The sequence below is a fragment of the Leptonotus elevatus genome, chromosome 18 (genome assembly GCF_054856555.1).
Source record: "Leptonotus elevatus isolate MCC_2025b chromosome 18, RoL_Lele_1.0, whole genome shotgun sequence".
Classification (NCBI taxonomy): domain Eukaryota; kingdom Metazoa; phylum Chordata; class Actinopteri; order Syngnathiformes; family Syngnathidae; genus Leptonotus; species Leptonotus elevatus.
This window is the reverse complement of record NC_141256.1, coordinates 17,493,185-17,520,977: the sequence shown is the minus strand read 5'-3', so window position 1 is coordinate 17,520,977 and position 27,793 is coordinate 17,493,185. Positions and strand designations below refer to the sequence as shown.

General features: G+C 49.1%; 4 protein-coding genes across 8 annotated transcripts in view; 3 read left to right on the top strand and 1 right to left on the bottom strand.

Annotated features, from left to right (window-relative positions):
• The window catches only part of acp1 (acid phosphatase 1), a 28,798-nt gene extending 8,468 nt beyond the window's left edge, over nucleotides 1-20,330 (top strand). For 2 of the 3 annotated variants that reach the window (XM_086060480.1, XM_086060478.1), the window contains exon 7: nucleotides 19,786-20,330. The gene's annotated coding sequence lies outside the window, so the exon portion shown is untranslated. The remainder of the gene's footprint in view (nucleotides 1-19,785) is intronic. The other variant, XM_086060479.1, reaches the window with a different exon arrangement.
• alkal2a (ALK and LTK ligand 2a) lies at nucleotides 3,297-8,020 on the bottom strand. 2 transcript variants are annotated; one of them, XM_086060476.1, is made up of 6 exons: nucleotides 7,599-8,020; nucleotides 6,511-6,868; nucleotides 5,545-5,598; nucleotides 5,309-5,389; nucleotides 5,128-5,202; nucleotides 3,297-3,821 (listed from the first exon to the last, which is right to left on the bottom strand). In XM_086060476.1, exons 2-5 carry the CDS (start codon nucleotides 6,806-6,808, stop codon nucleotides 5,138-5,140), a joined length of 498 nt encoding a protein of 165 aa, XP_085916602.1. In that variant the 5' UTR covers nucleotides 6,809-6,868; nucleotides 7,599-8,020; the 3' UTR covers nucleotides 3,297-3,821; nucleotides 5,128-5,137. The 2 variants fall into 2 exon arrangements, with proteins under 2 accessions (XP_085916602.1, XP_085916603.1); XM_086060477.1 differs by lacking the exon at nucleotides 7,599-8,020 and having other exon boundaries at nucleotides 6,511-6,887.
• fam110c (family with sequence similarity 110 member C) lies at nucleotides 11,543-20,330 on the top strand. Its single transcript, XM_086060474.1, has one exon. The coding sequence runs from the start codon at nucleotides 16,821-16,823 to the stop codon at nucleotides 17,934-17,936; it is 1,116 nt and encodes a 371-aa protein (XP_085916600.1). The 5' UTR covers nucleotides 11,543-16,820; the 3' UTR covers nucleotides 17,937-20,330.
• A 51-nt stretch (nucleotides 20,331-20,381) lies between these two features.
• On the top strand, nucleotides 20,382-27,656 carry fbxo25 (F-box protein 25). Of its 2 annotated transcripts, XM_086060472.1 has the most exons (11): nucleotides 20,382-20,950; nucleotides 21,292-21,451; nucleotides 23,304-23,407; nucleotides 23,476-23,525; nucleotides 24,010-24,102; nucleotides 24,271-24,364; nucleotides 24,461-24,645; nucleotides 25,040-25,222; nucleotides 25,424-25,570; nucleotides 26,101-26,127; nucleotides 26,959-27,656. In XM_086060472.1, exons 1-11 carry the CDS (start codon nucleotides 20,560-20,562, stop codon nucleotides 27,046-27,048), a joined length of 1,524 nt encoding a protein of 507 aa, XP_085916598.1. In that variant the 5' UTR covers nucleotides 20,382-20,559; the 3' UTR covers nucleotides 27,049-27,656. The 2 variants fall into 2 exon arrangements, with proteins under 2 accessions (XP_085916598.1, XP_085916599.1); XM_086060473.1 differs by lacking the exon at nucleotides 26,101-26,127.
• The last annotated feature ends 137 nt before the right edge of the window (nucleotides 27,657-27,793 follow it).

The window sequence follows — 27,793 nt, the reverse complement described above, 5'->3', positions numbered from 1 at the left end:
ATTACACTTAATGCCGCTCGTTTGAACAGACTTAAGGCAATGTTTTTTTTTTACTAGTCCAAAGACTTTGGTAATCCCTGTAAATGATTATTTTATGGTTAAATGACTCATTATTGTTATTATTTTGTTTTTTGTGGCCCGCAAACATACCATTGAGGAAGTTTGAGAAAAAACACAAAAGTTGTCTCGATCAACACAACACAGTACAAGAGGATGCATAAAAAAAGTCTCAACAACCTTTGCCTGATACTGAACAGGAAGTCAGCCATTTTGGTTTGAATCTGCCATTTTGGGCGAATTCCGGGTCCCTGGCATCCAGACGTGGACCTGGACTGAACATTTTGCCAAGAATCTTTTGGTGGACTCAATCAAAATGGGTGTGATGGTCCCGGCTTTCTTTTAAACATTTTATTTCTTTTTGCCATTTGTCTTTGACAACTGGTATCGGAAGCGTATCCGTCACGTCAGTGAGGGGCCAGTCACTTGCGAATCCCAAGTATGATAAAAAAGGAAATGTAACGTTTGCACGTTGCATGACAGGAAGCCAAGGTGACTCAAGAAAGTCCTCTGCTGTCCTTATTTGGCATTCACGTTCTCCATTTGTGAAAAGACCGCTACGAGTCTCGTTTCAAAGGTTCCCGCCGTATCTTTATAATAATGGTGAGCATCCAGGATGCCGTGCTGGCAACTGGCAAGCTTTTGCGCTTTTGCGCTTTGTGTGTGTGTGTGTGTGTGTGTGTGTGTGTGTGTGTGTGTGTGTGTGTGTGTGTGTGTGTGTGTGTGTGTGTGTGTGTGTGTGTGTGTGTGTGTGTGTGTGTGTGTGTGTGTGTGTGTGTGTGTGTGTGTGGTCTGACTGCAGCACATGCTGTCTCTCTTGGGGACAGTTCAAATCTCCATTTGTTTTCACACTCTTCTGATGATTTGCGCCTGATGACGTCTTGCCACTTGTTAACGCGAGGCTTCCTGTTAACAGTCTGCAAAGTTTGGATTGGCACTGTTGCATCCAAACGGTTTCGTTGAGTTTTTTTGGTCTATGTTAGCTCGAGCTTATTTCTTTCAAACGGTTTCTCTTTCATTGAACGCGATTGTGGCATTTAATGTCGATGCGTGTTGTGTCAATCCAGCATCGTTATAACGACTAAATGATGCTGGAAGGGCCTGCGAATGATTAACGAGGGTGGAGCCAAAGTTGAGATGAAGCAACTGCTCACTAGACTCTTGCCAATTGTTTCATATCAGGGCGGCGTCCATGTGTGTCGTTAGCATCTGCGATAGCGAAGATTAATTTCATTCATTTTTCAAAGAACTGTCAAATACGGCAGGACGTGCTTTCTTGAGAAAACGTCTTCATGTCTGACTTGGGATTGGGAGCGTTTTGAATACTCTTTTCAACACAGATTCAATAAGATAGAAACTCGACAGAAGCCCCCCCCCCTCCCCATTAAAAGATGACAGTTATTGTTAGTCCTAATCTTGCACCAATAATAATTTAATGAGAGCATAACGTGTAAGAGAATCCATCTTCCCCGGACCTTGTTGTGGAATTTGCGTCTGTATTATTAAGGACATGAATCAAACTGCTGGCCGCCACTCGTCTCCTACGCAGGAAGCGCTCTGGTCATGGACGACAGCTTCTTTCGTTCACTCTGCTGCTCGGCTAGGCTAGGCTAGGCTAGGCTAGGCTAGCATTAACTTTGTACACGAAAGGCCGTCAATATTGTGTGCTGCGCGGACATGGTGGCCGCCGACTGCCCAATCCACGGATGAGGTCAACTCCGCTGCTCTTCTTTCTGCGTAGCTAGCAAAGCATTACAAGCAAACTTCCTTCTGCTAATCCAGACTTTCCAGCTTGACCCTCTAACGACAAGCCCGCGTTTGCTCTCGGACCCCCTGTTCAATGATGCCTTTGTCCCCGTTTGGTCTCTTGAACCTGCTGTACTTTCTTTTGGACTCAAGAACCAACTTCGACCTCTATGACCTGGCTCCAGTTTTGATTTGGCAAATGCTGGGAAACTCCTTGTCCTTGCTTGCATTTGCTTCCAGTTGTGCAATGGAATCATTTGAGCTGTGCTTTCCAAAATAAGCATTGACCTGCTGACGGCCGCTGATTCCGCACTCCTCCTCATCTCCATCTCACTTTTGGACACAATCACACCTGATGACCTCTCACTTTTCCAAGCTTATCGATGGAAAAATAAGTCAACATTTGGCACCAGGCGGGTCCTCTGAAAATGGAAACCTTTTCTGTTGGTGCGACAACTCGTCGGAAAACGCGTCCATTGCATGAACTTTTGCCCATCTTGGCGTTCTGTCAACTTTCTCAAACTTTAGCGGTTGAAAAAACACAACTTCTCCTCGCTGGCACCCAAATGGACCCTCCGTTGTAAAAAAAAATAATAATAATAATCTGCACCTTTCTATTTGGGTTAACTTTTGGAATCATCAACTTATTTGTGCGTATGGTGTTGAAATCCTGGCCCTCATCAATCAATCTTAGCTTAAGCCTGAGAACGTCAGCGGCCTCCTTCATTGTCCGTCCTCTCGGGTCTTCCTCGTCGGCCCGAGCTTGTCTGATTACCGACCCGTTAGATGACCTTGAGTGACAGCCAAGGCGCCTAAAATACAATTCTTAGATTTTGCATGGTAAAAAAAATAAATAAATAAATCATTTGTGGGTCGGTTGACCCATATCCTGGAACTGATTGTGATTGATTTGGGAAGTTGCGCTTTGAATGAATAATGGCGAACGTCAGATTGCTGCGTTCCATTTTAAGGTCCTAACATCCAAAACTCATTTGATCTGTTGATGTTTTCAAGCAGCCCAAAAAACCAAAGCAACAATTCCCATTTTGTGCTTGTTATTCACAAGTGCAGCTGCATGGCTCCGGATCTGCCAACAAACACAACAACGTGTACTTCCTGGTGGCGGTTCGCACCATTGACAATCTGATAGTAGAAGTCAGACATGATTATTTATTGCCCGCTAACACACGGCCTTCCCGAATGTCCGATTTTCTGAGGAAAACGACAACAAAAGTGGGCGTGTATTCCCTCTCCGGTCTTGTCAAAACGCCGTCCGTAACAAAACGCTTGATAAATGCTGCTGGCTTTTTGGAGGATTGGAAGGATGCCCCCCCCACCCCCACCCGTCCAAACTTCAGGAAGCGGGCGTGACATCGGGCTGTACGTTCGCCACCGTGATTGGCTCAGCAGTCATGTGTTCATCAACATTCCACGCGTTGTCGGCGGGGGAGAAAAAAACAAACATGAAAAGCATCACAAGGACTTTTGTAGCAATGATATAATTTATTTAAATGTATCTTGTTTTGGGTTATATCATAGAGTTATATACGCTTGTATGGCGTCAACGTTGAAATGCGTGCTAGCAGCTTCCTGTCCAGTCTTTTCAAATCTAGAAATGGAGACACGAAAATGTGTGACTGGCCACCGTGGCCGATGTCGTCTCGGCGACATCGGGTGGCGTTGGCGCTCGGGCCCACCGCGCGCGTGCGTGCGCGCGTGCGTGCGTGTCCTTAAGTCCTTCACACCAGCGAGCGCAACATCTTCTTGTCGTCTTTCTTCGCGTCTTTTCCAACACATTTGAAAGGACTCCGCGTCAACGTTGGCTTCTTTTGTCCTCGTCCCTCCTCGTTGGGGTTTAGTTTGTTTTTCTCTCAGCAACGTCCACTTTGTCAGGAGACTTGAGTAGAAGGACACTTGCTATGCCTGAGTTGTGTTTTCCAGACGGCTCTCCCAATGTCCAAGGCACTTTTCCCAATCGAGAGCATTGGAATTGTGGCTAGCAGGTGTTTCGCTTGGACCTTGAAAAGAGAAAACAAGACAAATTCACTGCTTTCTTCTTGGACGTTTTTGGCACAATTGCCAGAATTCCCCCGACGGGCTCCTCTTAATGTGCGCTGTTTATGCAACTTTCCGGTGCAAAGTGCTCTCATACCGACACGATTGGTGCTCGGGGCTTCCAAAATGCTCTAATCAAGAAGGAAAAGCTTTCCATGTTGCAGATTGAAATGCCTTTGCTATCGCCAATCAGGTTGCAGGTGTGTGCAAATACCGTCCGTCTTTCTTCGGACTGCACATTTGGGCAGATCAAAAACAATCCGCATCTCGGGTCACTTGTTTTTTTATTTGATATATTTTATTCCATAGATATCGCCTGCGAACGTCTCCAGAAAATGTGTTTGCGTGTTTGGTGTGATTGTTCATGATTGACGGTTTGGCTAATTGTGATCATGTGATTGCGCTCGTATTAAAACGGCACGCTGCGCCGCTAACAAAGTAGCGTGACTTCAGCGTCAAGTCTCCAAAGTAGCGTTTGTCGACTCGATAGCAGCTCCCAAAATGAAAATATTTATGATTCCGTTGTGTTTTTTTTTAACGGATATTTGGAGTAATACAAGCGACCGAAATGAGTTTCCTCCGCACGGAGTCCGGGCTCTCCCCTCGAGATAGGGTGAGAAGCTCGGCCATCAGGGAGTTGACTCCGTGCCGAGCCGCTACTCCTCCGCATTGAGAGGAGTCGGCTGAGGTGGCTCGGGCGTCCGGTTGGGATGCCCCCTGGACGCCTCCCTGGAGAAGCGAGGCCCCGGGGACGACCCAGGACATACGCCGGAGAGACCTTGGGATCCCGCCGGAGGACCTGGTTGAAGTGGCTGGGGAGAGGGTAGTCTGGGCTCTTCCCTGCTAAAACTGCTGCCCCCGCGACTGGTCAAACTGGTTGGAGTCGGTTGCTGACGTGCTAGCAACGGAGCCGTTAGGGTTAGCCTCGTGGAGGTGTAGCACGCTTTCAAAATGGAAATTCAAGGTGTAACGTTCGTATATTTCTAGAACTCTGTCGTGAAAGGAATGCAAGTGTTTGCAACCAGCTGCCAGAGTTAGCATTTCGACAATCGGTGACCCAAATATGGCTAGCGGGACTTGCACGAGAGAAGTAGCTTGTGCTTCTTGAGTGCGAAATTGCAATTGCCTGCGACGGTGAAAGGCAGCGCAAGGTTTTTGCTCAATGCTGTGGTATCGTCACCATCGCCGAGCGCGTGCACTCAACTTTGTTTTGTGCAAATGCTGGCGACGACGGGGCGTGTCTTTCCGGCATTTATTCGGTCTTCTTACCTTGCCGGTGTTAGCTGCCCGTGCACATGGGACTGCCGGCGAGACGCGTGAGAAGCCGCGCGCATCTTTTGAAATCTGCCAAAAGGGAGAAAAAGTGTTTGCTGCTTGTTTGAGGGTTCGCGTGCGTGCGCGGGTGATCAGTGAGGCAAGCAGTCAACGGGGCGCTCTTCGTCTGGCTTACATGCGGGTATCGTGCAGTCCCTGGTCTGGTGGTAAACGTGGTACACGTGCTTTCTGCACTTGGGACTGAAGTAGAGCGGACCTGTGCAGGCAACACAATCAAAGAGTCAAAAAAGGCCAACGTCCGTTTGGGATCTTCATTTCCAAATGTCGCATTTTGCAACGCAAATGTGAATGTTGTCTTTCCGTTTAACGCTTTGAAGTGCAAATTTGCCAAATTCAAAAGGAAAGTCTCACCCGTGATGTGTTTCAGGTATTTGTCCTTCCTTCTGTGATCTCGCGCCGACCCGGCTGTTAAAGAAGGAAGACAAGACAGACAATTTTTCAAAATTGGCGGACGACGACGACATCGGTCACGCTTTGCGGGTTGGACTGTCCGATGCGCATCCCTGACAACGGAACGAGCGCTTTGGCCACTTGATTGTCGCAAGCATTACCATCAAATGCCAACGAAGCACCAGATGGGCTCTGAGGCAGCTTTTGTCACGCGGAGTCTTGTTCAGCTTTTCTTTTTTGGGGGATGAACTTCATCTTCTGGACCGGAAATGCCACCAAAACGAATTTTCTTTACGTCCAAATGATGTCAGATCAACTTTTTGAACAACGGGCCAGATGTTAGCGTCGCATATCCTCGGGTCAAACCGACTGCAGTCATGAACGGAGCCTTTTCCAGCCACTTGTAATCCCACAAGGGAACATGTTTGTTTGTTTGTTTGTTGTTGTTGTTGTTTTTAATTTGCTTTACTCCTACTGCAGTAGGTGGCAGTGGTGCTCTCATTCTCAGAGTGCTCAAGGAATATTAGTTCCTCTGTACAAGTGTACTTACAACAATTTTATAGACAAGTGATGGTATGTAACGTCGGGCGGGAACAATTTTTCTTCCTGCTAACAAAAAGCAATTGAGAAGCAAGTGGTGTTGCTGTAAGAGACAGTTGAGTCTGGCGTTTTGAGAGCCAGAAGACAAGGACTTGAATTTTGCAATTTTTAAACCACTTTTTTTTTTTCAGTCAAGTTGTTCCAAAACAATTTTCACTTGAGAGACTTCAACCGTTGAGTAGGTTGAAACACCTTTTAGCAGCTGCGCGCTTATTTTGCTGAAAATAGATCATGAATTTGCCTTTTGTATTTGATGGAGACATTTATTTAATTAAGCCCCCCCCCCCCCCAATCCAAATGCGACCGTGGACTTCGCAGCTCACTCACCGAGTGGCCGATCCCTTCGCTCCGTTTTCAATCTCCGTGAATCTCTCAGTTGGCCGTGCGGGGTCGCGCTGACGGTGGCGGTGGCGGTCACGGCGCTTCCCCGGCGGCGGCTCCAGGGGGCTTCGGTGGTCCTCGACGTCCTCGCGGTGGTCCGGGCGCCGCGGCTCAGCTCCTCCACGCGCCACAGCAGCTCGGAGGCGCGCCTCGCGCTCGTTCTCGGCGTCGGTGGCGCGCCGAGCACCGTGCACGCGAGAAGCAGCAGCAGTCCCACGGTGACGTGCGCGCGCATCGCCCTCATAGCTCACGCGGACCCGCGACGGGGAAAAACAAAACGCGTTGCCCTTAATTCTCTTGATAGCTGCAAGACAAGAGAGGATGAAAGTAGTTTAATTTGCCGTGACAAACTCTGGCAACACTTTCTGAGCCTGATGAAGGCATGTGATAATAAAAAAGAGGGAAAAAAAGTACATCAGATGCCCCCAAGCCCTCCCACAGACAGAACCATTTGGTGAAAGTTAACACAAACATTTACACTTAAAAAGATCTGGCTGTAAAAATAGGTAAATAAATGATTCAAAAGATTCGAGGTACAATAACCAAATGGTTGTTTGCCTCGTATGCCAAAGGAAAACGCTTTTGGGTACAATTGAGAGATAAACAATGGCTGCGAAATAGGAAGAAAAGTACTCATTAAAACTTTGGGGTACTAAAAATCCAAAGAACAAGAATTGGCTTCTTGTGTAGAATACGTATTTAAAGTGCAAATAAATGTTTTTACAATGAAAAAGAAAACACTTTAGGGTGCTTTAAAAAACAAACAAATCCTACCTGATCAGATTCATGACGAATGAAGCAATTTCGGCACATAGCAAAGCCTACAGTCTTTTTTTTCTTTCTGAGGTGGAGCCAATTCAAATGATTTAAAATGTGTTACATTCCAAACACGCACTAAAAGAAAAGAAATGGTGCTTTTTAATCATTCTTGCTGACTGTTCTTCACGTTCATGCAAAGAAGCCCCAAAAAGTCTCTTTGATTCAAATCTAAAGAAATCAGCAATTGAAATGATTACAAGTACATTAAGACGTACCTGAAGTTTCTTTTTAATCCCGTTGAGAGTCCGCTAATGAAAGTCAGTCAAGTTGCCCGCTTGTCATTTGTGGACCCGGGTTGGCGGTGCAAGTCCCGCGGCGGCCTAGGAGGTGGGCGAGGGTGGGCAGGGGGCTTCCGATGCCAGTAAGCAAGCAAGCGGCCGCTCGAAGATGAGAGAACGACTCCTGCCTGCGTGCGTGCGTGCGTGCGTGCGTGAATCACTCCGCGATGCTAGCGCTTCGGAGGAGGAGGAGGATGATGATGATGGCGAACATCCTTCCTCGCCTTTATTAGCTCCGAACCTTCTGCTCAATACTTCCAGGGAAATTCTCAATCAGCCTGCTTGGGATCCAATTGCGCGCCTGTCAAGCTTCTCCGAACTCGAGCGAACGCGAACGTGCGCGTCAATGTGCGGCTCGTTCACTCGCAAAACTTTTGCCGTCACAAATGGTGATGGATTGGAAGGCCCCTCCTCCTTTTAATCCAGCCAATCATTGCCTCAAGGCTCGGAAACATTTTCAGCTTGGACTCAACAAGTGTGTTGCTTTGCTTAATTTGCTTAATTGGACGTCGTCGTCACTCGCTGCATGTCCAGTCCGGCCTGGGGGGGGTTGCATGGGGGGCCTGCCAGGTCAAGGTCACGAGTTGAAGGAGATTCTGCTGGCGTTTTTCAGACTCCAGTCAGGCAAGACGACCCAAATTCATCACAATCACATCACACAAAGGCACATCCATTTTTTATTGTCCGGTTTTGTTGGTTGTTTTTTAATGATTTTAGTGTCTATTTTTTAAATTCCACTGGGGAAATAAAAAGTTGCCACTTGATGTTTACTGCCAAACTCATAACACGGGTTCACCTACACGTCCACTAGCTTCATGCTAATGCTAGTTAGCATCTTTCAAGGTGCTGGGTGGAGTTTGTCACTTATTTTGACTGGTGACTGCCACCTCTGGCCTAAAGTGTAACTGCAGCCTCTGGGCCGTGCACGTGTGAATACGTGTGCACCTTTAAGCCATGAATTGAACACAAATGATGCAGCAACACATGTCGATGAAGAAGAAATACTCATCGTGTTTTTATCCGCTGCATAGATTGACTAACATTACTGCTAAAAACAAAACGTTTGTCACAATCAAATCAAATGTGTGCAGATCATCGGAAGGCGCGAACGTGCAGATTTGGAGGCGCACTTTCTTTCCCCATTGTTCGAGTAGCGACTCATGATGCTTTGTTTTACATGCCGATGCAAGATGGCGGGCGATCATGTGCAACGACATGCTCGGGTCAAGCCGGTCAGATCAGATCAGATGAGTGCGAGTAATTGTTGCCTTGAAACAAGCGTGAGGAGGCTTGACGTCCATTTTTTGATCGCGCCGAGCGTCTCACGCGTGTTGAGCGCCGAGCGTCTCACGCGTGTTGAGCGCCGAGCGTCTCACGCGTGTTGAGCGCCGAGCTCACTTGAGCCGCCGCACGTCACAAACGGCTTTTTTCATCCAACGCTTGTTTTGCTTCCTAATCGATTCATCGGCTGAGCAGGATGGGGCTTTTTTTTCTTTTTGGCGTTCTGGTGCCCAAATAAGGGAATACTTGACTTCCTCAAGTTATTCAAGGACACTGCCCCCCCCCCCCCTCCCCCAAGTCTTATTTAGTTGGTGTGTGTTTTTTTTTAAAGATTTGTGATATGTAACACTTTGCCTTGGGATGTATTTATATTTAGAAAAGTATCAAATCGAATTAAAATGATCGTAAAAAAATGAACATCTCGAAGCCTCCTTCTCATCGGAGCCGGAGATTCCAGGCGCGTCCAATGGATGACGCCAATGACCACGAATGGCTCCATTTCAGCGTCGTCGTGTCGGAAAGGGAGAAAATGGAATGTCGCCGAAAGCGCGCTCTTGGAAAAACACGGCTGCGCTCGCCAGGGGCCTTTGGGGCCCACGACAAAGCCGGTCATGGGGCCCCTCCGACCTCCGTGTAATGCGGACACAAACATTGGATTTTCAACGCCGCACATGTGCCACAATGTGTTGCGGCCGGCTTCAGCATGGACGTATGTTGTCGTTTGTTTGTTTTTGCATCCAGATGACGAGACCTGAACGATCTTTGGAGTCCTTCGTCGTCAGCCCCGAGTGTGCGCACGAATGTCCGACAGTTGAGGAGTTTTCTGTTGTTGGACTTTTTCCAGAAAGTGGTTGGGCTCAAAACTGAAAAATGAGCGCTGATTTGTTTTGGGTTTTTGCCATTCACCTTCTCTGTCGTTGTGACACGGTGGACGTCTTTCAAGTCGTGGCGTCCACATCCGTTGTGTGGACTTGTTGAAAGAATGTGTTTGGCGTCCGCTGGTGAAAGCGGGACGCCGGCGGCGCTGCTTTCGCTTGAAGAGCCAAATCGTCAATTGTTTGAGGGACGCGATTCCTTTTGGTTAATTCTCGCAGCTCCTCAACACGCACGCACATCCGCACTACAATCCACGCGCGTGCAAAAGCCATGACTCGCCATCCGCCAGGGAGGGGCGCGTCCCTCGCAAAAAATGTCCCGTGGCTGATATTTCCGCATTCTCGTCATACGACGATTTCTATGATTTCCCCCAATTTTGACCTGATAATCCACGGCAGCTCTTCTTCTTTTTCTTCTTCTTCTCCTTTTTTTCTTCTTCTTAAGAAAGAAGGCTCAAAAGTCTTGTCGCTAGCTAGCACGTTAGCTTGGATTTTGAGTTGTGAACATCTTCTTTTTGTTGTTGTCTGTTTTGAGGGGGCGGATCCATGGCGAGGTTGCAAGTGATGTTGCGTAACCGTTGGCGCTGCAGGCTTGAAGGCCAATTCACATTGTTTGTTGTTGTCGTCACCATCGTATCGTTCCAAAAGCAAACGTGACTTGTAATGTGAAGGCAAGGCATCCGTGACGTGACACGCATCCGCGCCAGGTGTAGTGACACGCCCCCAAAAAGAAGAAGCCGTCGTTTTTCTCGTCTCATATGGACGTCGGAGGAGCGAGGCGGGCGGGCGGGAATTTGCTCATTTCATGACGTGGCGATGATCACCACGTGATTGTCGCAAACGAAGCCCCGGATTGGTTGGCAAGCGGTTGAGGGCGTTACCCCGCCTGCTGTCCGAAGCCAGCTGGGATAGGCTCCAGCACCCCTGCGACCCTTGTGAGGAATAACAAGCAAACAGAAAAGGGATGCGCGGAACACGATGATTTTTTTCTTCCTTATTTTAATGGAGTCAGAGTTTGTGAGGAGCAGATTGTAGCGTGTAACTTCTCATTTCAACTCCGTAGTTTTTTGCGTGCCCCTCTTAGTATTGCTTTGCAATATTCTTGTATCAATCCGTTCTCAGGGGTGTGATGCCTTCATGATGTCTTTTGAAATGTGTCAATGTTGGATCGGTTCCTCATCTTTTCCTGCGTAATCTTCCTGATTGCACTAGCGAGATTAGCCGACGAGGCTAACGAGACGTTTGAGGTCACTCATTCTGAGGAAAAGCTGGTCTGGGAATTGACGTTCCCGAGGAAAAGCCGAGCGCTGCCGCGAAGCGCCGCCGCGAAGCGCCGCCCCGAAACGCCGCCGGCCGGCCGGCTCGCTGGCTGGCTCGGGTTACATCAGCTGAGCTCTCTGGAAGCACCGCAACGCTTCGGCCATTATGCATGACATCAGCCAGCTAGCGTAGCCTCGCGTTGCTCTCCGCTGTGTGCTTCTTCTCACTCCATCTTTCCAGCAGCCGCAAACCAAATTCCAAAAAACACTTTTCTTGCTACTGGCCTGTGTGCATTCAGGAAAAATGGCCTGCTTGCTTCTGGCAGGCGATGTTCAGCAGAACATGACGCATGATGTCATCATTTTCTACTGATTGCAAAACGTCAAAGCGTCCTGCACGATGGACACCAAGTGAGCGCGTGAATTGTTTTGCTGCTCGGCTGGCGATGGCCATCCTCACCTTCGGCATCTCGTGTCTATGACCTTGAATGTTTGTGGCTTGTGAGGGCGAGACCTGGCACCTCGCACGGTGTCATACGTTATGAGCGGTCACATTTGGCATCTGTCGTGTTCTGTCACTTGTGCGCTCTTCTTCAAAATGTCCCATTTGAGCTCAAGAAATGTCATGCGAGACGTTTTGGTTTTGGTTTTCAAATCCAATTGTCAGGAGAAGCTTTTGGATGCAGTTTGGCAAGACGACAAAAGAGCAAAGTTGAGGCTTGCTAATCCAGCGATCTGGGCTGCCATCTTGCATGTGGCAACGCATGCGTTCCCATCAGAAAGAAAAGACAAGAAAACAAACCCGAGTCCATCTTGACGGCAATGTGTAAGAAAAATGTTGCCGTGGCAAGAAATTCTCCTTTAATGTTCCCGAAAGCAACAAAACGTTTCTTGATGACGGAATGTTGACGTCCGGTCTGACGTTGGGCTTGGTCGTCCCCGCAGCGCGTCAGCGGATCGAGTAACGTTCGAGAAGCCGCTCGGCTCATGACGATGACACAAACAAGCAAATGAGACTTTTTGTAGCGCTGACTCGGAAGCGGAATTGTCATTCCGGACAAAAGCGCTAGCTCATCCCGGCCCGGCCCGACCCGGCCCGGCTCGTGTGTGTGTGTTGGGGGGTCGTATTTCCCGCCATGCGGCTAACCTGAGGCGACACATTGAAGCGAAATCGATTCCAGGAAGAGCCAACTTTTCTCCGCTTGTAGACTTTGGTCCCACTTCTTGGTCACTTATTTCTTTATTTTTGCTATCATGGCATGGAAATGTTCTGCTTTTTCCATTTTAGTCGTGATGACGTGCACATGTTCTTGTTCTTGTTCTTGTTTTTTGTCGTGACACCAGCAAGCCAGTTGTGCCACATCTGTGCAGTTTCCATTCTGATTTGTCTTGAGATGTTCTTCATTTTTTTGGTTCTGAATTGAGTTTTTAGCCGCAACGCCGTCTGCATTTACTCACGATTTTCTCCGTTTTGATCCACTCTGACGTCTGCTATTTCTTTCTTTCAAGTGTTTTGGTGCTGAGCCAAGCATTTTCGTCTCTATATTTAGACTCAATGTGAATTTTCTGCTTGCATTCACAAACATTTTTGTGAATGCAGCCCTTAAAGAGAGTCTGCATGTTTGTCGGTTTGTCACCATTTTCATTTTTGCCCCGATGACGTTTGCATTTCTTGTTCAAGTGACTTGTGCTTTGGGGGGGAGAAAAATCATCCCGTGAACTTTCTCTTGACCACGTCACTTTGTCGTGGAGGAAAGCAATAAAGCATTCAAAATAGGCATAAGACAACAAAGGGGTAACGAGAAAAATGTGGCTGAAGTGAAGAATTGGCAAGCAAAACAAGAAAGGAATGAGCGAGGGGACGAGCTGGCGGGCGGGACTTTGACAAACGGCTTGAGCGTGTCTGCTTTGGGGATGGCTGCCTCCCTCGCCTCCTTCGCCTTCCTTCGCCTTCCTTCGCCTTCCTTCGCCTTCCTTCGCCTTCCTTCCTCGCTGGAGATGAAAGCCACGGATGTACGTTTGATTAATCCCTCCCACTTTTTAGAAGGAAGGTGTGCACGTGACAAAGACGGCAAATGTGTCTGGCGGCGGGCGTCTAAAATCTTTGATCCGGCGTCACGGCCGGGCTAATAAGCGTGACGGCTCGACGACGCCATGAAATAGCTGCACAAATGTCAGGAAGGTCCGTGCCTTGTTGTTGGAGACGCAGCGTGCAAAATGTTGTCTTTGTTTTGCTTTTCGTACCGTAGCAGACACATCCGCCGGCCCGTGTGACTAATCAACATTATTAGGGCCTGAACGCAATTTGTTAGCGGTTAGCATCTGATGTAAGTACGCCTTCCTTCCGAGCTTGTTAAAGGTGACCGTCTCCTTCCTTTTGGTGACGCTTCCTGCCTTCGTCCCGATTCGCGGACCCGCGATTTGCCGGCCTTTTGTCTTCTGGCCAAATGGAGGCTCGTCGGCAGCAGCTGTAACCCAAAAAAGGAAGCGAGATGACGGTTGAGATGTACGCGGTGAGAGGAGAGCGTCTGGATGGCACTTCAAAAAACAACGAGAAAGGCCCGTCCACATCCATCAAGGAGCGCAACGCTAAATTTGGACAGGAAAGGATCACTTAAAGATGTGCCTTCTCACCTGGAGCATCCTGGAACGCATCACGGGAGGAAAGTGCTCAATCGTGATCCCGGGATTTGGTGGACGCCACCTGAGGCGAAGGGAAGGCCAGGATATCCCGTGCGGTGGGTTCGGGTGGGCCTCTGCCACGCCATCAGGATTTTGCATGCGCGGCAAAAAGCCATCAACAAGCGGTCGGTGGCAGGTAATGGCCGCCTCCCCGCCGGCGGCCTGACGTTAGCCAGACGCGCGCGCCGGCGTGCCTGTGACGGATTGCGGACAAGCCAGAGCCGCGCTGGCTCCGGCCCGCTGACAAATACGCGCACATTCAACAAAAACAACACAAATGATGCATACGCCAGGTCAAAGGTTAGCGTTGCTTACCTCCCGCAAAGACTCGCCGTTGTCAAGCGCGAAGCTTTCGTGGCGGGCCGACGCTCAGCAAATTGTGTCGCTCCAAACATCCTCACACGCCGTCACAGCTTTCTTTGGAGGGAAGACATTTGGGGCTCGTTGACGGAATTTCAGGAGGAGTTTGCACTTTGAAATTGGCGAGCAAGATATCAAGCAAGCGACGCTAAGCTAAGCTAGCATTAGCGCTGTAAACAAGCTCGAATCACTTTTTTGCAATACATTCCATTTGAAAAAAGAGGCGATAAGCTTTTCAGGATTTATTTCAGGGATTTGTTTCTTGCATATTCCAAAATCCTTCCCACAAACATCCTTTCAACATTTATTTCACTTCACTTTTTTTTCCTTCTTCAGGAAGTCGTCTCTGAACTTTAAGCCGTCGGAGTCGTTTGTCTTAGGAAAAAAGCTTTTTCTTTTCCCTGCCTTGGCGATGTGGCCCTTTGAAAGGGCTCGCTATTCCTGATGATCGGGTTCAATACCCCCCACGCGGACATTTTACAGATACGAGCACTTGCGTTGATCTCAAACGGAAAGCGTTACGTTGCCTTTCCAGGATGATTTTTATGAAATGACTCGGGTTGAGCCGTCCCTCAATACCAACAGAACGTAGGCTACAAAACGTGTCATGTTTCGTACACGCGTGACGGCAAATGAGAGCGAAGGTCGTCCTTTCCTGTGCGTGATGTCATCCGCCCACTTTTGCCCCGAAACGACGCGAGTCCAGACGTGCTTTCAATGTCATCTTTGTGCTCGCACAAGCGGACAAATAAATCCAAGTTGGCCTTGTCATATTTCAACGTGTGTCAACACGAAGGTCAGCGCACTTTCCTGTCCAAAAATGCAGCCGCCCAGACAGCAATAATAGAAAATCATCACTTGTCAGCCCCTGGGAGAGGAATCATAACAAATAACAATAATAATGAGGGAACTTCTCACAGGAAGACATTTATTTTTATTCAACTTCAGCGATGGCCGCTCAGACTGGAGCGATTCGTTCCACTCTCAACATCATACAAACTGGAAAAGCTTTTGCAACATTTTCACATCTTTGAACACACACGAGTGTAAGGAGGCCTTGACTAAATGGGGGGGGGGGTTACTGCCCTGCCCTGCCCAACTGTAACCCACAGAACCCGTACAGCCCCTTTCTGTCTGTAGGGTCTATTCCAGCCCATCAAACGTAGTCTTGCCATATTTGTTGCTTTCATATTTTCACCCAAATAAAATCGATAAAAGCAAATGTTGCACATGGATTTAAAAAAAATAAAAAATGTGCTTCATTTATTGTACGTGAACTGGAAACATACTAACAAAATAAACAATGTTCATTAGTATTATGTTATATTTTGTGTTATTTTATGATGATAGTAATTGTAGAAGTTTTTTTCCCTCCTGAATGTGTGTAAGGGGGGCATGAATCCCCCCCAGCGGCCAAATGAGAGCACCCCCCCCCCCCAAAAAAAACCCAACAATTTTGTAGGAAAACAGATGTGGAATGATGAGCGAAGCCAAAAACAATCAAAGTGTGAATGAATTTGTGGTGGGACAGCAAAGCAAGTGTCCAAAATGGATGGCGTCCGATTGTGGCCGGCGGCGCGGCCCGCTTGAGCCTGACTGGACCTCCGAGCGCAGGCTCATCATTTACAAGCACATGCTTCCATTTGGACAGCAAAGCCTTCTTTTCCCTCCCAATTCTTTTTTTTCTTTTTTATTTGCTGTGGCCCGAGGAGCACGTTCGAAATTGGTTCCACCGTTGCCATTGGGTTTGACAATTTAGCAACACATTTTTTATCGCTGGTGCTAAAAAGCAGCTAATTTGGGAGTGGAGGAATGAACAATTAGCAATTTTGCATGCAATTGGTTTCGGCCCCTCCCACCCACAACAAGTCCAAATCCGCAATCTCGCCGTGCAGGCCATGTTGCTTTTGTTCACAACTTGACCCCTCCCACATTCTTACAAACAACAAACGTAGAAAGGAAAAGAAGAGCGACTTGCACAGTTGCTGTGAAGTTTGCTGTCAAACTGACGCTCGTCAACAGCAAATTGTTCAAGGAGTTTTGTCAACCCAAAACCGGCCGCTTAATGCTAACATATAAACAAAGTGGAACCCTCGACGGGCTGACGGAAATTGCCGTGGATGTTGGAGCAAATTTGGAGAGAATTGAAGTCGATCCACATGCTCGTGTTTTAGAAAGGCAAAAAAACAAAAAGCCAAATAAGGCTTGCGTTCACACCTGAACTCTTTTCGCTGCTCACCTCAACATGAAAACCCGTCCTAACTGTCATGAAGGCTTCAGCTCAGCGGCTTGGAAGCCGGCCGAAGTCGTTCATTAACTCGTCGAGCCCATTTCAACGCTGTTGCTAACCAAAACAGAGTGTGTGCGCTGCACAAGCGTGAGCACACGTGGTAAGCAACAGCAATGCACGCAATCTTGCTCTTTGTGTCTTGAAGGTGACATTGGATCACAAATAGTTTGGCAAATTGAGCGATCCAGTCAATCTGTCGGTCGTTCGGCACCGGAGCTGTTTCAAGTGGACTTTCTCTGCCGCGACATCTCGGCAGCGTGAATGTCCCCGAGTCGCGTGCTGCGAGATGAAGGAAGGGAAAGTCGCAAAATGTGCTTGTGGACGAAACCCCGCCCTAAATGGGAGGGAACGTGTCGCCTTTCACTCTTCAGGTGTACTTTGAACAGGCCCGCGTTTGACTGGAAGCAACAGGATGGGCGAGGCGCGAGGCGCGGGGCAAGGCGAGGCATGTGTCGCAAGAGGAGCGAGGAAACATGCTCAGGCAAAGGACGGGATCGAATGGAATCCTGAGAAAAGCTCACACTTGGCTCGCTCGCAGCTGCGCGGACACGCTATGGAGAGCCCCAGCGATACGTCCAAAATTCTGGAGAAGGGCCCGGACTACCTTCGCAAGCAAATGGAACTGGAGAGCGAGGTGAAGGGACCGATGAGCGCGGTGGAGCGATTGGCCGCCAGCAAGCCCAAGTACGTGATGGGCCCGCAGCGGGTCGAGTCCGCTCGGGAGCCGCCGTCCGCCTCCAGCTCGGCGTCCTCCAACCGCAGCTCGACGCCGCCCGGCGGCTCGCCCGTGCAGGTCCGGCGCTCCAGCTCCAAAAAGAGACCCGACTCCATCCTGCTTTACAGGCAGAAATGCCAACTGCTGCAAGCGCCCGGGCGGGATCGCAAACATCACATCACGCGAAAACTGCTTCGAAGCTCTGCCCACAAAGCCGCCGCCTTACCTGAGGCCAAAGAGAAGGAATGTCAGCCCGACGGCCCCGACGACCCCGACGGCCGACCGGGCGCGCCTGAGAAATCCGCAAGGGAGAAGCGCTCCGGCGCATTAAGGACAACAGCGCCGGAGAGGGTGCGGACGGCAAACCTGAATTGTGCTCCAAAAGAGGCCGCGGCTCATCTCCTCGACGTTCCCGTCAGGAGGGGCAGAGCGGTGGCTCGATCCCGCTCGGACATCACTTCCCGCTATTCCAAGAACTTTGCCGACTTTGACGCCTTCTTCAAGTACTGCGGCCTGGACGGGGAGGTCATCCAGTCTCTGGGCAAGGAGAACTTCTCGGCGCGCTCGGACGAGACGGCCGTCAAGCTGAGCGCGCCCACGTCGGACGCCGGCTTCTCGGACCACGGCGAACACGACGACCACAGCGACGACCACAGCGGCGACCACAGCGACGACGGGCTGCAGGAGGACGTCCTGCGCCAGAAGATCCGCCAGGGAACGTCCGTCATCGAGCGCAATGCCAGGATCATCAAATGGCTGTACAGCTGCAAGAACGCCAAGGAGAGCGGCAAGACCTTGAGAGACCTGGACTGAAATCCGTTCGGATCCTCCTCAGCTGCAATTGTCACAGACGACTTTGGAGGAAAGGCGCCTTACGCCCACGACTGGTCGCCTACTGTGACCACAGATGCAATTGTTTTTCTTTTATTGCCGAGTCAGGAAAGCCACAGGTGAGAGAAATGCTGCAAATTTGACACGTTTTTCTTGATGGAAAGTTTTTGTTGGTTTCAAATCGCAAATGCTGCTTCAATTTGTGCTGTTGTCTGGCGTTGGCCTCCGTCAAACAGGAAGTTGCTTGACAAATGGGAACATCGGCACTCCTCGCGCAAACCAAAGGCCGCCTCCCATTTTGGGATCCTGGACAAAATACAGTTTTGGGGCTCTCGTGCAACACTCGTCCAATCGGGCCACCTGGAAGAGAAGAAACAAAGCAAAAAACAGCCCTGCCATGACGCCATTTTCATCAGCCAACAGCAAGTTTGAAAAGTTTTTTTTTGGGGGGGGGGGGCTTGCACCATCCGCTGCAGGCGGAGCAAGGCATCAAAGTTTGACCAGGATTTGCCATCGCGCTGTCGTTCGTCTCGGCACTCCTGACGGTGGTTGGACGTTTGTGCACGTTTTGTCCTCTGAACCAGAATCTGGAATTGCAACGGGTTCCGAAGCAACACCTGAACTCAAACTCGCCATGAGCTCACTGACTCTCTTTCTCGTTCATTTTTGCTCTCGTCGTAAGCGGCCTCACATGCTAACGTAACGGGCGCACACTAACAAGCTAGCTAGCAATTTCTGTCCGCCGTCCCGCTTCAAGGGACCCTCGACCCATTGAGCCGTTTGCAGCATTAAAAAGTTCATATTTGGTCCCAAATTCATTTGATACTTTCATGATTTTCATGTCCAATGAATACCTTTAAAAAATATTTCTCCCACTTGCTGTCGACTGAAGATGACATCACCCGCGCTGACGAAATAGCCAACGAGCGATCGCCGTGATGGGTTGTCGCCGACTTCCTCAGCGCCGGCGATGTCATCTTCAGTCGGCAGCACAATTAGTTCTTAGAGGTTTTCATATCACAATCGTTCCAGACAAAATAGGATCTCGGCTCCATGAGCGGAGAGTCGGAATCCATTTTATTGCCATGTAAGTGAATCCATTTCACATGAGTAGGAATTTGTCTGTGCAGACATAAGACTTAAACGGCTAGCATTTAAATGACATAATATCAACGATCAAGTAAAATATACAAATATATAAGATAAAACAAACACTTCGAAGTCATACTTTACTTTAATATGTTGTTTAAATGTTTGTGTCGAGAATGCAGATGAGAAGAAAAGAGTGCAAAAAGTCAATATGACGAGAGTGCAGTGACGAGCGACCGTTGGAAGAAAAAAGAAAACAAACAAAAAAGTGCAGCATTTGGTCGCTTGCGTTTCAAAGTACGCTTTCACGTTGCTGTCTCGGAGCCACAATTGTTGTTGACGAACGTTTCGTGGCGAAAGTGGATTTGCCCCGCTTGGCCTCCCAACATGCAAGCAAACCAAAGCCATTTCTTTTTCGATGTATTTGTCTGCAGACTTTTTAAGACGTCCCAGACAAGTCGTGTCCTGCAGGCCGCATTTCAAATGGAACAACCACGAGGCTATTTTTATGTTTGTCTGTTTTTTGCAGCTGCTTCCGTATTGTGCCACTTTTTGTGCGCGCGTGTATAAAAGAGTGTTTTATTTTGCTGTATTCTATTGTTGACTTTATGAGGCCTCATTCTTGACTTTTAAGAGACTTGCCATTTAATTCTGAGATGTTTTTGGGCTTCGTATAACAGTTTGTTTGACTTTTGCCAGCTGGCCGAATCAAATGTCCTCATTGCGCACGTATGACTTCCAGGTTGGAGCTTTTCCGTCACTGCTAATCTCATCTGTCCACAGCCTTCAGAATCAGGAGTGTTGGCCTTGGAGCATTTGCCGAGGTGACGATGAATGCCCAGCAACCAAGTCGTGTATGCCATCTAGTGGTGAATGATGATATTACAACTTAAAGCTACCATCAATGCACATTCAGTTTGACAGCCACTCATTTGCATATTTGCTGATTTAAAAAAACAACACCCCCTCCCCCCACGGCTGCCTTTTTTTCACCCATTTCCTGGATTTGGGATTGCAAAAAAAAGAGAAGAAGAAAGATGCATATGTATACTTCTTAGAAAATGAATAAATGGGCCGCTCACAGGATGCAGTCGCGGGCAGGCAGGCCGCCAGTTGCCCATCCCGCTTCAACCAACCACATTTGAATTTCAAATTCATCCGCCGGTGCGCCGACCCTGGATGACGTCAGCGCTTGTGTGTCCTCTGACTGGTCGGTCAGGGCAACATTTGTCATGGACAGATTCAACGTGCAAAATGCATCTGTAGCAATAAATGTAATCATCAGCATCTCTGGTCGTGTTGCGTACTTGCTGTTGTGTGTGTGTTTTAAATATGTTTTTGCCAGGTTATTTGATTTCTATTGTTTCTGAACTGCTCCAAATGATGGATGTGTAACACTTGCGTGCTGTCACAGACAGTATTGATGTTTCAATAACGACGACGTGATGGCGATGGCATTAAAAGGTTTAAAAGGTGGCTCAAGATGCTTTAAAGGCCACTTTGAGCAAAGTACCAAATGGCGATGGCCGCCCAAACTCGAGGATTGCTGCTAACCTTAGCAGTCTTGTGGAAAAGGATGATATCTTTATTGTTGTTTACAATCTGCATTATGATGATCATTCCATCCTCCCGTTGGACAAATCAAAACAGAAGTCACTTTGTCGCGCGTGGGAGAAAGACCCCAACAAAAGAGAGAAGGTTAGAAGGAGGGGCCGACAAGATTGACAGCCGTGCCCGGCGAATCCGCAGCGACCTTCTGCGTAGCAACAGGGATAAATACCCACGCTTCGTCCAATCGGAGAGGAGGTGGGCGGAGCTGGCTTTACTTCCGTCAATATTTCCAGCAGCTGAGCGAGAAGAACGAAGGCGAAAAACGGCGCAGAAACTAATTGTCATCGCTTCTCAAGGTAAGTTGACGGCTTTATTTGGCTTAAAAGGGTCACTTTTATGTTGCTTGTAGTCCATTATCGACGGTACGTAGTAAACTGACAGCTGGTCATTAATGTAGTTAAAGAAGAAAAAAAAGGACATGCTTATTATGATTCTGTTTATCTGTTAAATGGTGGCAAATGTGTTGTTGGATAAATGTCACGATCAGCGACTCTATTGTTTGTCGTGGAGCCAAAGCAACGCAATGTATCTGGTTGTTGTCAACGAGCTTGTGGTTTGATGACGTCATCACGTGTTGTCTCCTCACGTGTGTTGCCATGTTAATGTGACTAATGCCAAGTTGTCGTCATCCGGTCAGTTACAACATTTGCCATCATTGCCGTCCGTCGGCCAGCTGGGATGCCTTTCTTGGGCAAGGACTGGAGGTCGCCGGGATGGAGCTGGACCAAGACGGAACATGGCTGGAAGAGGATCATCATCTATGGACACGACATGGACCGCATCCACGGAGGGCTTGAGTAAGAACACGTCGGAATGACATCCACATTTGTTTAAAAATGACAAATGGTCGTCGTCGTTGTCTTCACGTTTCAAGCAAGGGAGAAGCGCTCAGGTTCGTCAGGATCATCAGGATGGTACATTAGCGACCCCCCCTTTCCTCTCTCTCGGGGATTAGTTAACGATCAGGAACCCGTCGTTGATGAACGGTTGCCGGTTCGCAAACAACTCGAGAGATGGAATTGATTTTGTTTTATTGCCGTCCCTTTGCCGGTGGTCGCCCAATAAACACCTGAACGCAATTGTTGGAGACGGCGGATAAAATAGGCAAGTTCTTTATTTTCTGTCCTGTATTGTCCCCGTTCCTCCAGTAGCCCTATCCAGCCTCTCTTCCGTGTCTCCTTCAGCCAACACAGCTGAGGATCGTTATCAGGCTTCATGCCGAGCTTGCTGGTCGTTTGAAACACCCGTGTTGCTTGTGGGAGACGTGGAAAACGGGCTGGATAGGGGGTACTCGAGGACCGCGCTTGAGAACCGCTGTCCTCGGTGTCCGTGGCTCGCACATCAGGAGCAGCACAATGTCCTTTGAATTGACGCAACAAGCAAAAAAGCACGTTGTTTCTTTTTTTCAATGGTGTCATTACTTGGCATTTTTCAAATGAAATATTATAGCATGGACTTTTTCTGATTAGAAATGAGTGATTATCATCTCGACATTGTGCTAAAGCGGGACGGTCGACGCGGCGAGTGGCCGACCGTCTCGTTGAGGCCCATTGTTGCTCTTTTCTCTCGACGGCCTCACGTGACGCCACATTGAGCACGTAAGCAAGCAAAGTCCTGGCACCGAAAGGCCCGAGTCGCCACGCGAGACAATTGCAGCGGACGTCATCTCGGCTCCCGCTTGGCCGCTCGCCAAGCGGCGGGCGGCCCGGCTCGGTGGCGTCGTCAAACGCGGCCGCAGACGAGATGAGACCGTCGTTTGGCATCTCGCAGTCGTTTCATCAACATCGGCGGTGAACCGGTCGAGATCAGAACAAAGTGGAGAGGATGTCTTCTCCGCCTGAGTCGATAATCATGAAATCGGTTCAAACTGCCGACATCGTAAAATGTTGATTTCGTGTTTCAGTACAGCAATTGTTCATCTTTGCGCAATGAAATGGAGCCGTGCAAGTTGCGGTGTGACGTACGTGCGCGGCGCTGGTCCGCTCGTCCGTCCGCTCGTCCGTCCGCTCTCGTAATTCAGACGGACGGATTGCCGTGCGTTCCCGCTGTCGTAAATCCAAAGAGACAAGGAGGATTAGCGTGAAGCGCGCTCCGCTCCAGGAGGAGTTGAGCGCGCGGTCAGTCCAGCGCAAGCACTTCATGCACTTGCTGGACGCTCCAAGATGGCGGCCGTCGTGCAGGCAAGCATGTTGAGTGGAATGCGAGATCTCCGTGCTTCTCTTTGAATTTCGGACTTGGCGGAGGTCTGCAAATTCCTAAGCGAAGTCGGGAACCGGTTGGAAAAAGAAAATATGACAAAAATAGATCATCGATATAATCAATTGTTTGGTGCAAATGTAGAGAATGAAGTCAATATTTTTCTTGATGTCTTATTTGTCACAGTATAATGATGCTTTTCTTTCTTTTCTGTTTGACCTTAAATAGCACTGAGAACGCACGCTTCAAAGGAAGCGAATATGCTGTCGCTTTTCTGACGTTGACACGGACGCCATTCAATGAATTGAGCCACACACAAAAATCATGAATCTTCACAATGTTGTGCAATATTTGGATTCTTTGAAAAGTACATTTTAGTTTTTGCGCTCCTTTTGTGCTCTTCTGGGAAGCCCTTTTCGTTGACCCTGATCAAATCAATCTCGAACCCGACAGATTCACCTGCGACGACAAAGAAAATGTGTTTGTGGACGACATTTGTGAAGTGGCCAGCCTGAAACGAAGAAAGGACTTGCACAACCACAACACCAAATCTCAGTGTGAGTTTTTTGCAAGATGGCGTTCGAGCGCATACGAATCGTGTCAAGAAGTTTTCCGTGCTCTTCAGTTGTTTTCAGGGACAAATGGATCTCCGTGCAGAAAGGCAGCACAAAAGAGGTGAGCGAGCGCCGGCGTCCGCACTCACTGGCGTTCTCACCGGCAACAATTTGACCAGCGTATGGAAATGAAATGCTGCTCCTTCCAGCTTCTTTCCTTCCGTGGCAGCCTGCGCACGTTGCCGCCCTGAAAATCACAAAAATCCTCTTCAAGCCTCCACTGGCTGAAACGTAATCGCGGCCGTGACCACGCGAGGTCACGTTCACTGTCATGTAGGATTTAGAAAGAAAAAAAAGGATCTTCCTCCTTCTCTCCCTCATGCGCACACACTCGCAACCAACAACGAGGTGCTCTAAGGCAGCCATGCCAGTGAGTGCACGACCCCAAGGGAAGATGCATTTTCAGGGCCAAGGCAGAGCTCGCTACCTTTTTAATGTCTTCGATTGCACACGGCAAAAAGCGAAAATAAGAAGCGAGGCTCGTCGCGCCTGACGGCAAGACGTGTCCTGTCCACGCTTTGATGGCGCTTGTTGTACGTTGACAGCGCCACGGCTATTGCACTCTGGGCGAAGCGCTGAACCGTTTGGACTTCTCCAGCGCCATCCACGACTTGAGGAGGTTCAACTATGTGGCCAAGGTGAGCGCGCCGCGGTTTGCCGGCCCTCGGTCCGTCTTGACGGCAGCTTTCGGCGTTGCGCCGCGGTTTGCCGGCCCTCGGTCCGTCTTGACGGCAGCTTTCGGCGTTGCGCCGCGGTTTGCCGGCCCTCGGCCCGTCTTGACGGCAGCTTTCGGCGTTGTGCCGCAGCTTTTCCAGCTCATCGCCAGATCGCAGCTGACGTCCTTGAGCGGAGCCGCCCAGAAGAACTATTTCAACATTCTGGAGAAGATCGTTCGAAAGGGTACGAATGCGCCGGCGCCGCGTTTGTGTTTGTGGCGTCTCGTGGGTTTGTGTCGGTTGTCACACTCGGCCATGTTGTGTCTTCTTCTGTGGTCAGTGGTGGACGACTATTACAACCCGCGGCTGGTCAAGGAGCTCCTGCAGGATCTGAGCGGCACGCTCCACAGCCTGATCTTGCACGCGGGCCGCTGCGTGCTGGTGGGCAACGTCAACGTCTGGCTGTGCCGGCTGGATAATATTCTCAAGTGGCAGCAGCAGCTCAACCACCTGCACATCCCCAAGGTGCGCGTCCGTCCGCTTTCTTCTTTTCTGACGCTGGTATTGGAATGGAGGGGAAAAAGCCATCATCAATTTTTCTTAGAACATTTGACCTTTTATTTCCCGAGGAAAAGAAACAAACATTTTTGGGGATTCCCCCCCAACCAAAAGCTGAATTTTCAGGAATGAAGTTGCATTTTTTTAGCCCCCCCCAGAAAAAATGTAAAAAACAAGATCCATGAGCAATTGATGTCCTCCCCCTGAAAAGGTGCAGAATTGCCAGAACATGCCACAAGATGGCAGCAAAGTGCTAAGCTCCTCAGCCAATGGTCCTTTGGCACCAAAGTACATTTTTGAAAGCAAACGCGTGAGTTCTTCTTGATAACGTGAGCGTATTTCTTTGGCTTTGTGTGTGCAGCAAATATGCTCGGGCATGTCGTTGAGCGACCTGCCGCTCTACATGCAGAGCAAGATCCTGTACAACCTCTCCGACGCCTGTGACATCATCAACCTGGGACAGGCCACGCCCACGCTGCGCATCCTGAGCGAGAACCGGACGCTGTGGAAGCGGCTGTGCCATTTCCACTTCTCCGACAAGCAGGTGAGAGCGGCCGCAATCCCCCCGCTCGCCGCTGGAGGGCGCCGGCGGCGCGTGTTTGCTCACCTCCATGGAGCCGGTTTGACAGTTTCAAGGCAGCCTTCGACAAAAATGCATGCTGGGGAGCCTTTGTCCGTTCAACTGCTGGAACGCGCCCCTCACTTCCCTTTTGTGCGTGTGTGACCGTGGGGGGTCTTCTTGCAGCACTTGTCCCGGAGTTTGGTCCTGACCAAGAGCGACAACGTGGACTGGAAGCTGATGTACTTCACTCTGCAGAAGCGCTACCCCGTGAAGGAGCAGTACGGCGACACGCTGCACTTCTGCAAACATTGCAGCGTCCTCTTCTGGAAGGTCAGATCCGCTTTCTTCCTCCTTTCCTTTGCAAAGGCAATTTGTCCAATGAAACGCAACAAATAGCTAGAAAGCGGACGTTCGGAGGCAGCGTGCGTACAGTTGACACATTTGATTGCATTCCTTTTTTTTGGGCCACCCTGAAAAGTGAACGGCACATTTTCACAACGTTGGAGTTTGCAGGCGCACTCGCACTCGCACTCGCACTCGCACTCGCACTCGCACTCGCAGGGTATTTCCAAACGCGCCCACAAGGGAAGGGGGATTGTTTTGTTTGATTTTGCGGCATTTGCAACGCTTGAAATGTGTTCACAATGTGACCTGGGTTGGAACAAAAAATAGGACCCTGACCATATTTGGATGTAAGAAGAACAGCAACTATGTGTACCCCCAAAGAACGTTTTTCATTTCTTTGATTGCGATCGCTCGATATGAGTTCCCAACTTGTCTGCTTGTCCTGTCCTTCGAATATTGCCTGCCCGTGTGACCTTTAACCTCTGCTCTCTTTCCTCCCCCATCTCCTGCTTAAGGACCGCCACCTGGCCTTGTTGTTGAAGGTACCCTCTCCTCTGTCCCTTGGCCTTGTCGTCCTTCCTCCTCCTCGCTGACATTCGTCCTTTGGCATCATTTCAAACGGCAGCTGACGACGCCAGCGTCGCCTTTTTTTCCGCTTTTGTTTTGTCGCGCCGGCTCAATCAATCAATGCCATCAAAGATTTCATGACTTTGTTTTGTCATTGGCAAAAGTGCTGTGTGGTGGTTGGCTCCCCCTAGTGGTACAAAACAATGGCTGCCATTTCCAACACACTTGCTGTGGAATGTTTGACAAAGTAGGCAAGTATTATTTTCACGAGCGAGTTATGAAGGTGAGAGCGATTGTCGAAAGCCATGTTATGAAAATGAGCGCTATTGTTTTCAAAAGCTACTACTTGGTTCTGAAGGCGGGAGTTAATTAGTGAGTCACCTTCTGAAAGTGAGTAGAATAGGTCAGTTGTTTTGAAAGGTGAGTATGAGCCGCAGCAGCGGGTTAGTTACCAAAGCACTTGTTTCAACCAGGCAGTTGGTTTTCTATGACGAGGAGTTTTTGTGTCCAGGGATTTTTGGTTTGTATTTTTTTAGGATGATTTTTCAAGTCGAGTATTGCTTGCGTGTCGTTTGGTTGAGATTCGTGGAAACCGGTGACTGTTTCATCTTTTCCATTTCATGGTCATTCGGCGCCATCTTGTGTCGGAAGTCATTCGGCGCCATCTTGTGTCGGAAGTCATTCGGCGCCATCTTGTGTCGGAAGTCATTCGGCGCCATCTTGTGTCGGAAGTCATTCGGCGCCGTTGCTAATGCCGCCGAAGAAGCCTTTGAGAAAATGCCTGAACGCGTTTGTCTGCTTGTCAGGACTGCGGCCACCCGTGCACGGCCAACGACCCGGACGGCTGCCTGGCGCCCATCTCGCCGCAACGCTTCATCGAGCTCTTCCGCTTCTAGAGGCTTCTTTGGCGTCCCTGGCCGGCGGGCGCCGCCTCCAAAGCTGTGAGTGGAGCAAATGCTAACCTTGTTGACTTGCGCGACGCAAAGGGTTCCGAATGAGGCGCACTTCAACATGCGTCTCCGTTGCGCAACTGTTGCCGTGGCAACCGGGGCGAATCCCCACCAGACAGTACCTTGCTGATTTTTGCACAAATATAAGAGGAAGGTTCCACACTGTATATAAATGTACAAAGGTTCGAGTGATGTTTAGCATGTGATGAGACGTGTTTTGTGTCTTTTTCAGAACCGTTATGGCAGATTTTTAGAAGTCTTGCTGACGGATGAATGCATTAATACGTCATGTAACAAAAAGCGTTTTGCAACCGCGGTGATGTTTTATTTTTATTTGTTTTTAACCAAACGCATGCGTCCGTTAACGTTAGCTTGTAAAGTCATGTTGTCCATTTCCATTCAGAGAGAAAAGTTTGAAATGTAAAAAAAGTGTTATTGATGGGCATTGGGGGACGTTTGTAACTTTTTGTAATATTTCTTCCCGTTGCGCGTGTTTATAATGACGATGTCTTTGGATTAGGAAGTAGCTTAACGGAAAGATTAAAATTTCCCCCCCAAAATCCAGTGGTTTTCTTTTTGTCCAATGAAGTAGCGGAGGTGAGGGACGGCGACGGCGGCGGCGGCGGCGGCGGCGGCGGCGGCGGCGACGGTTTGTTTATTAACGTCGCGTTTGTGAGAAAAGAACGTCAAT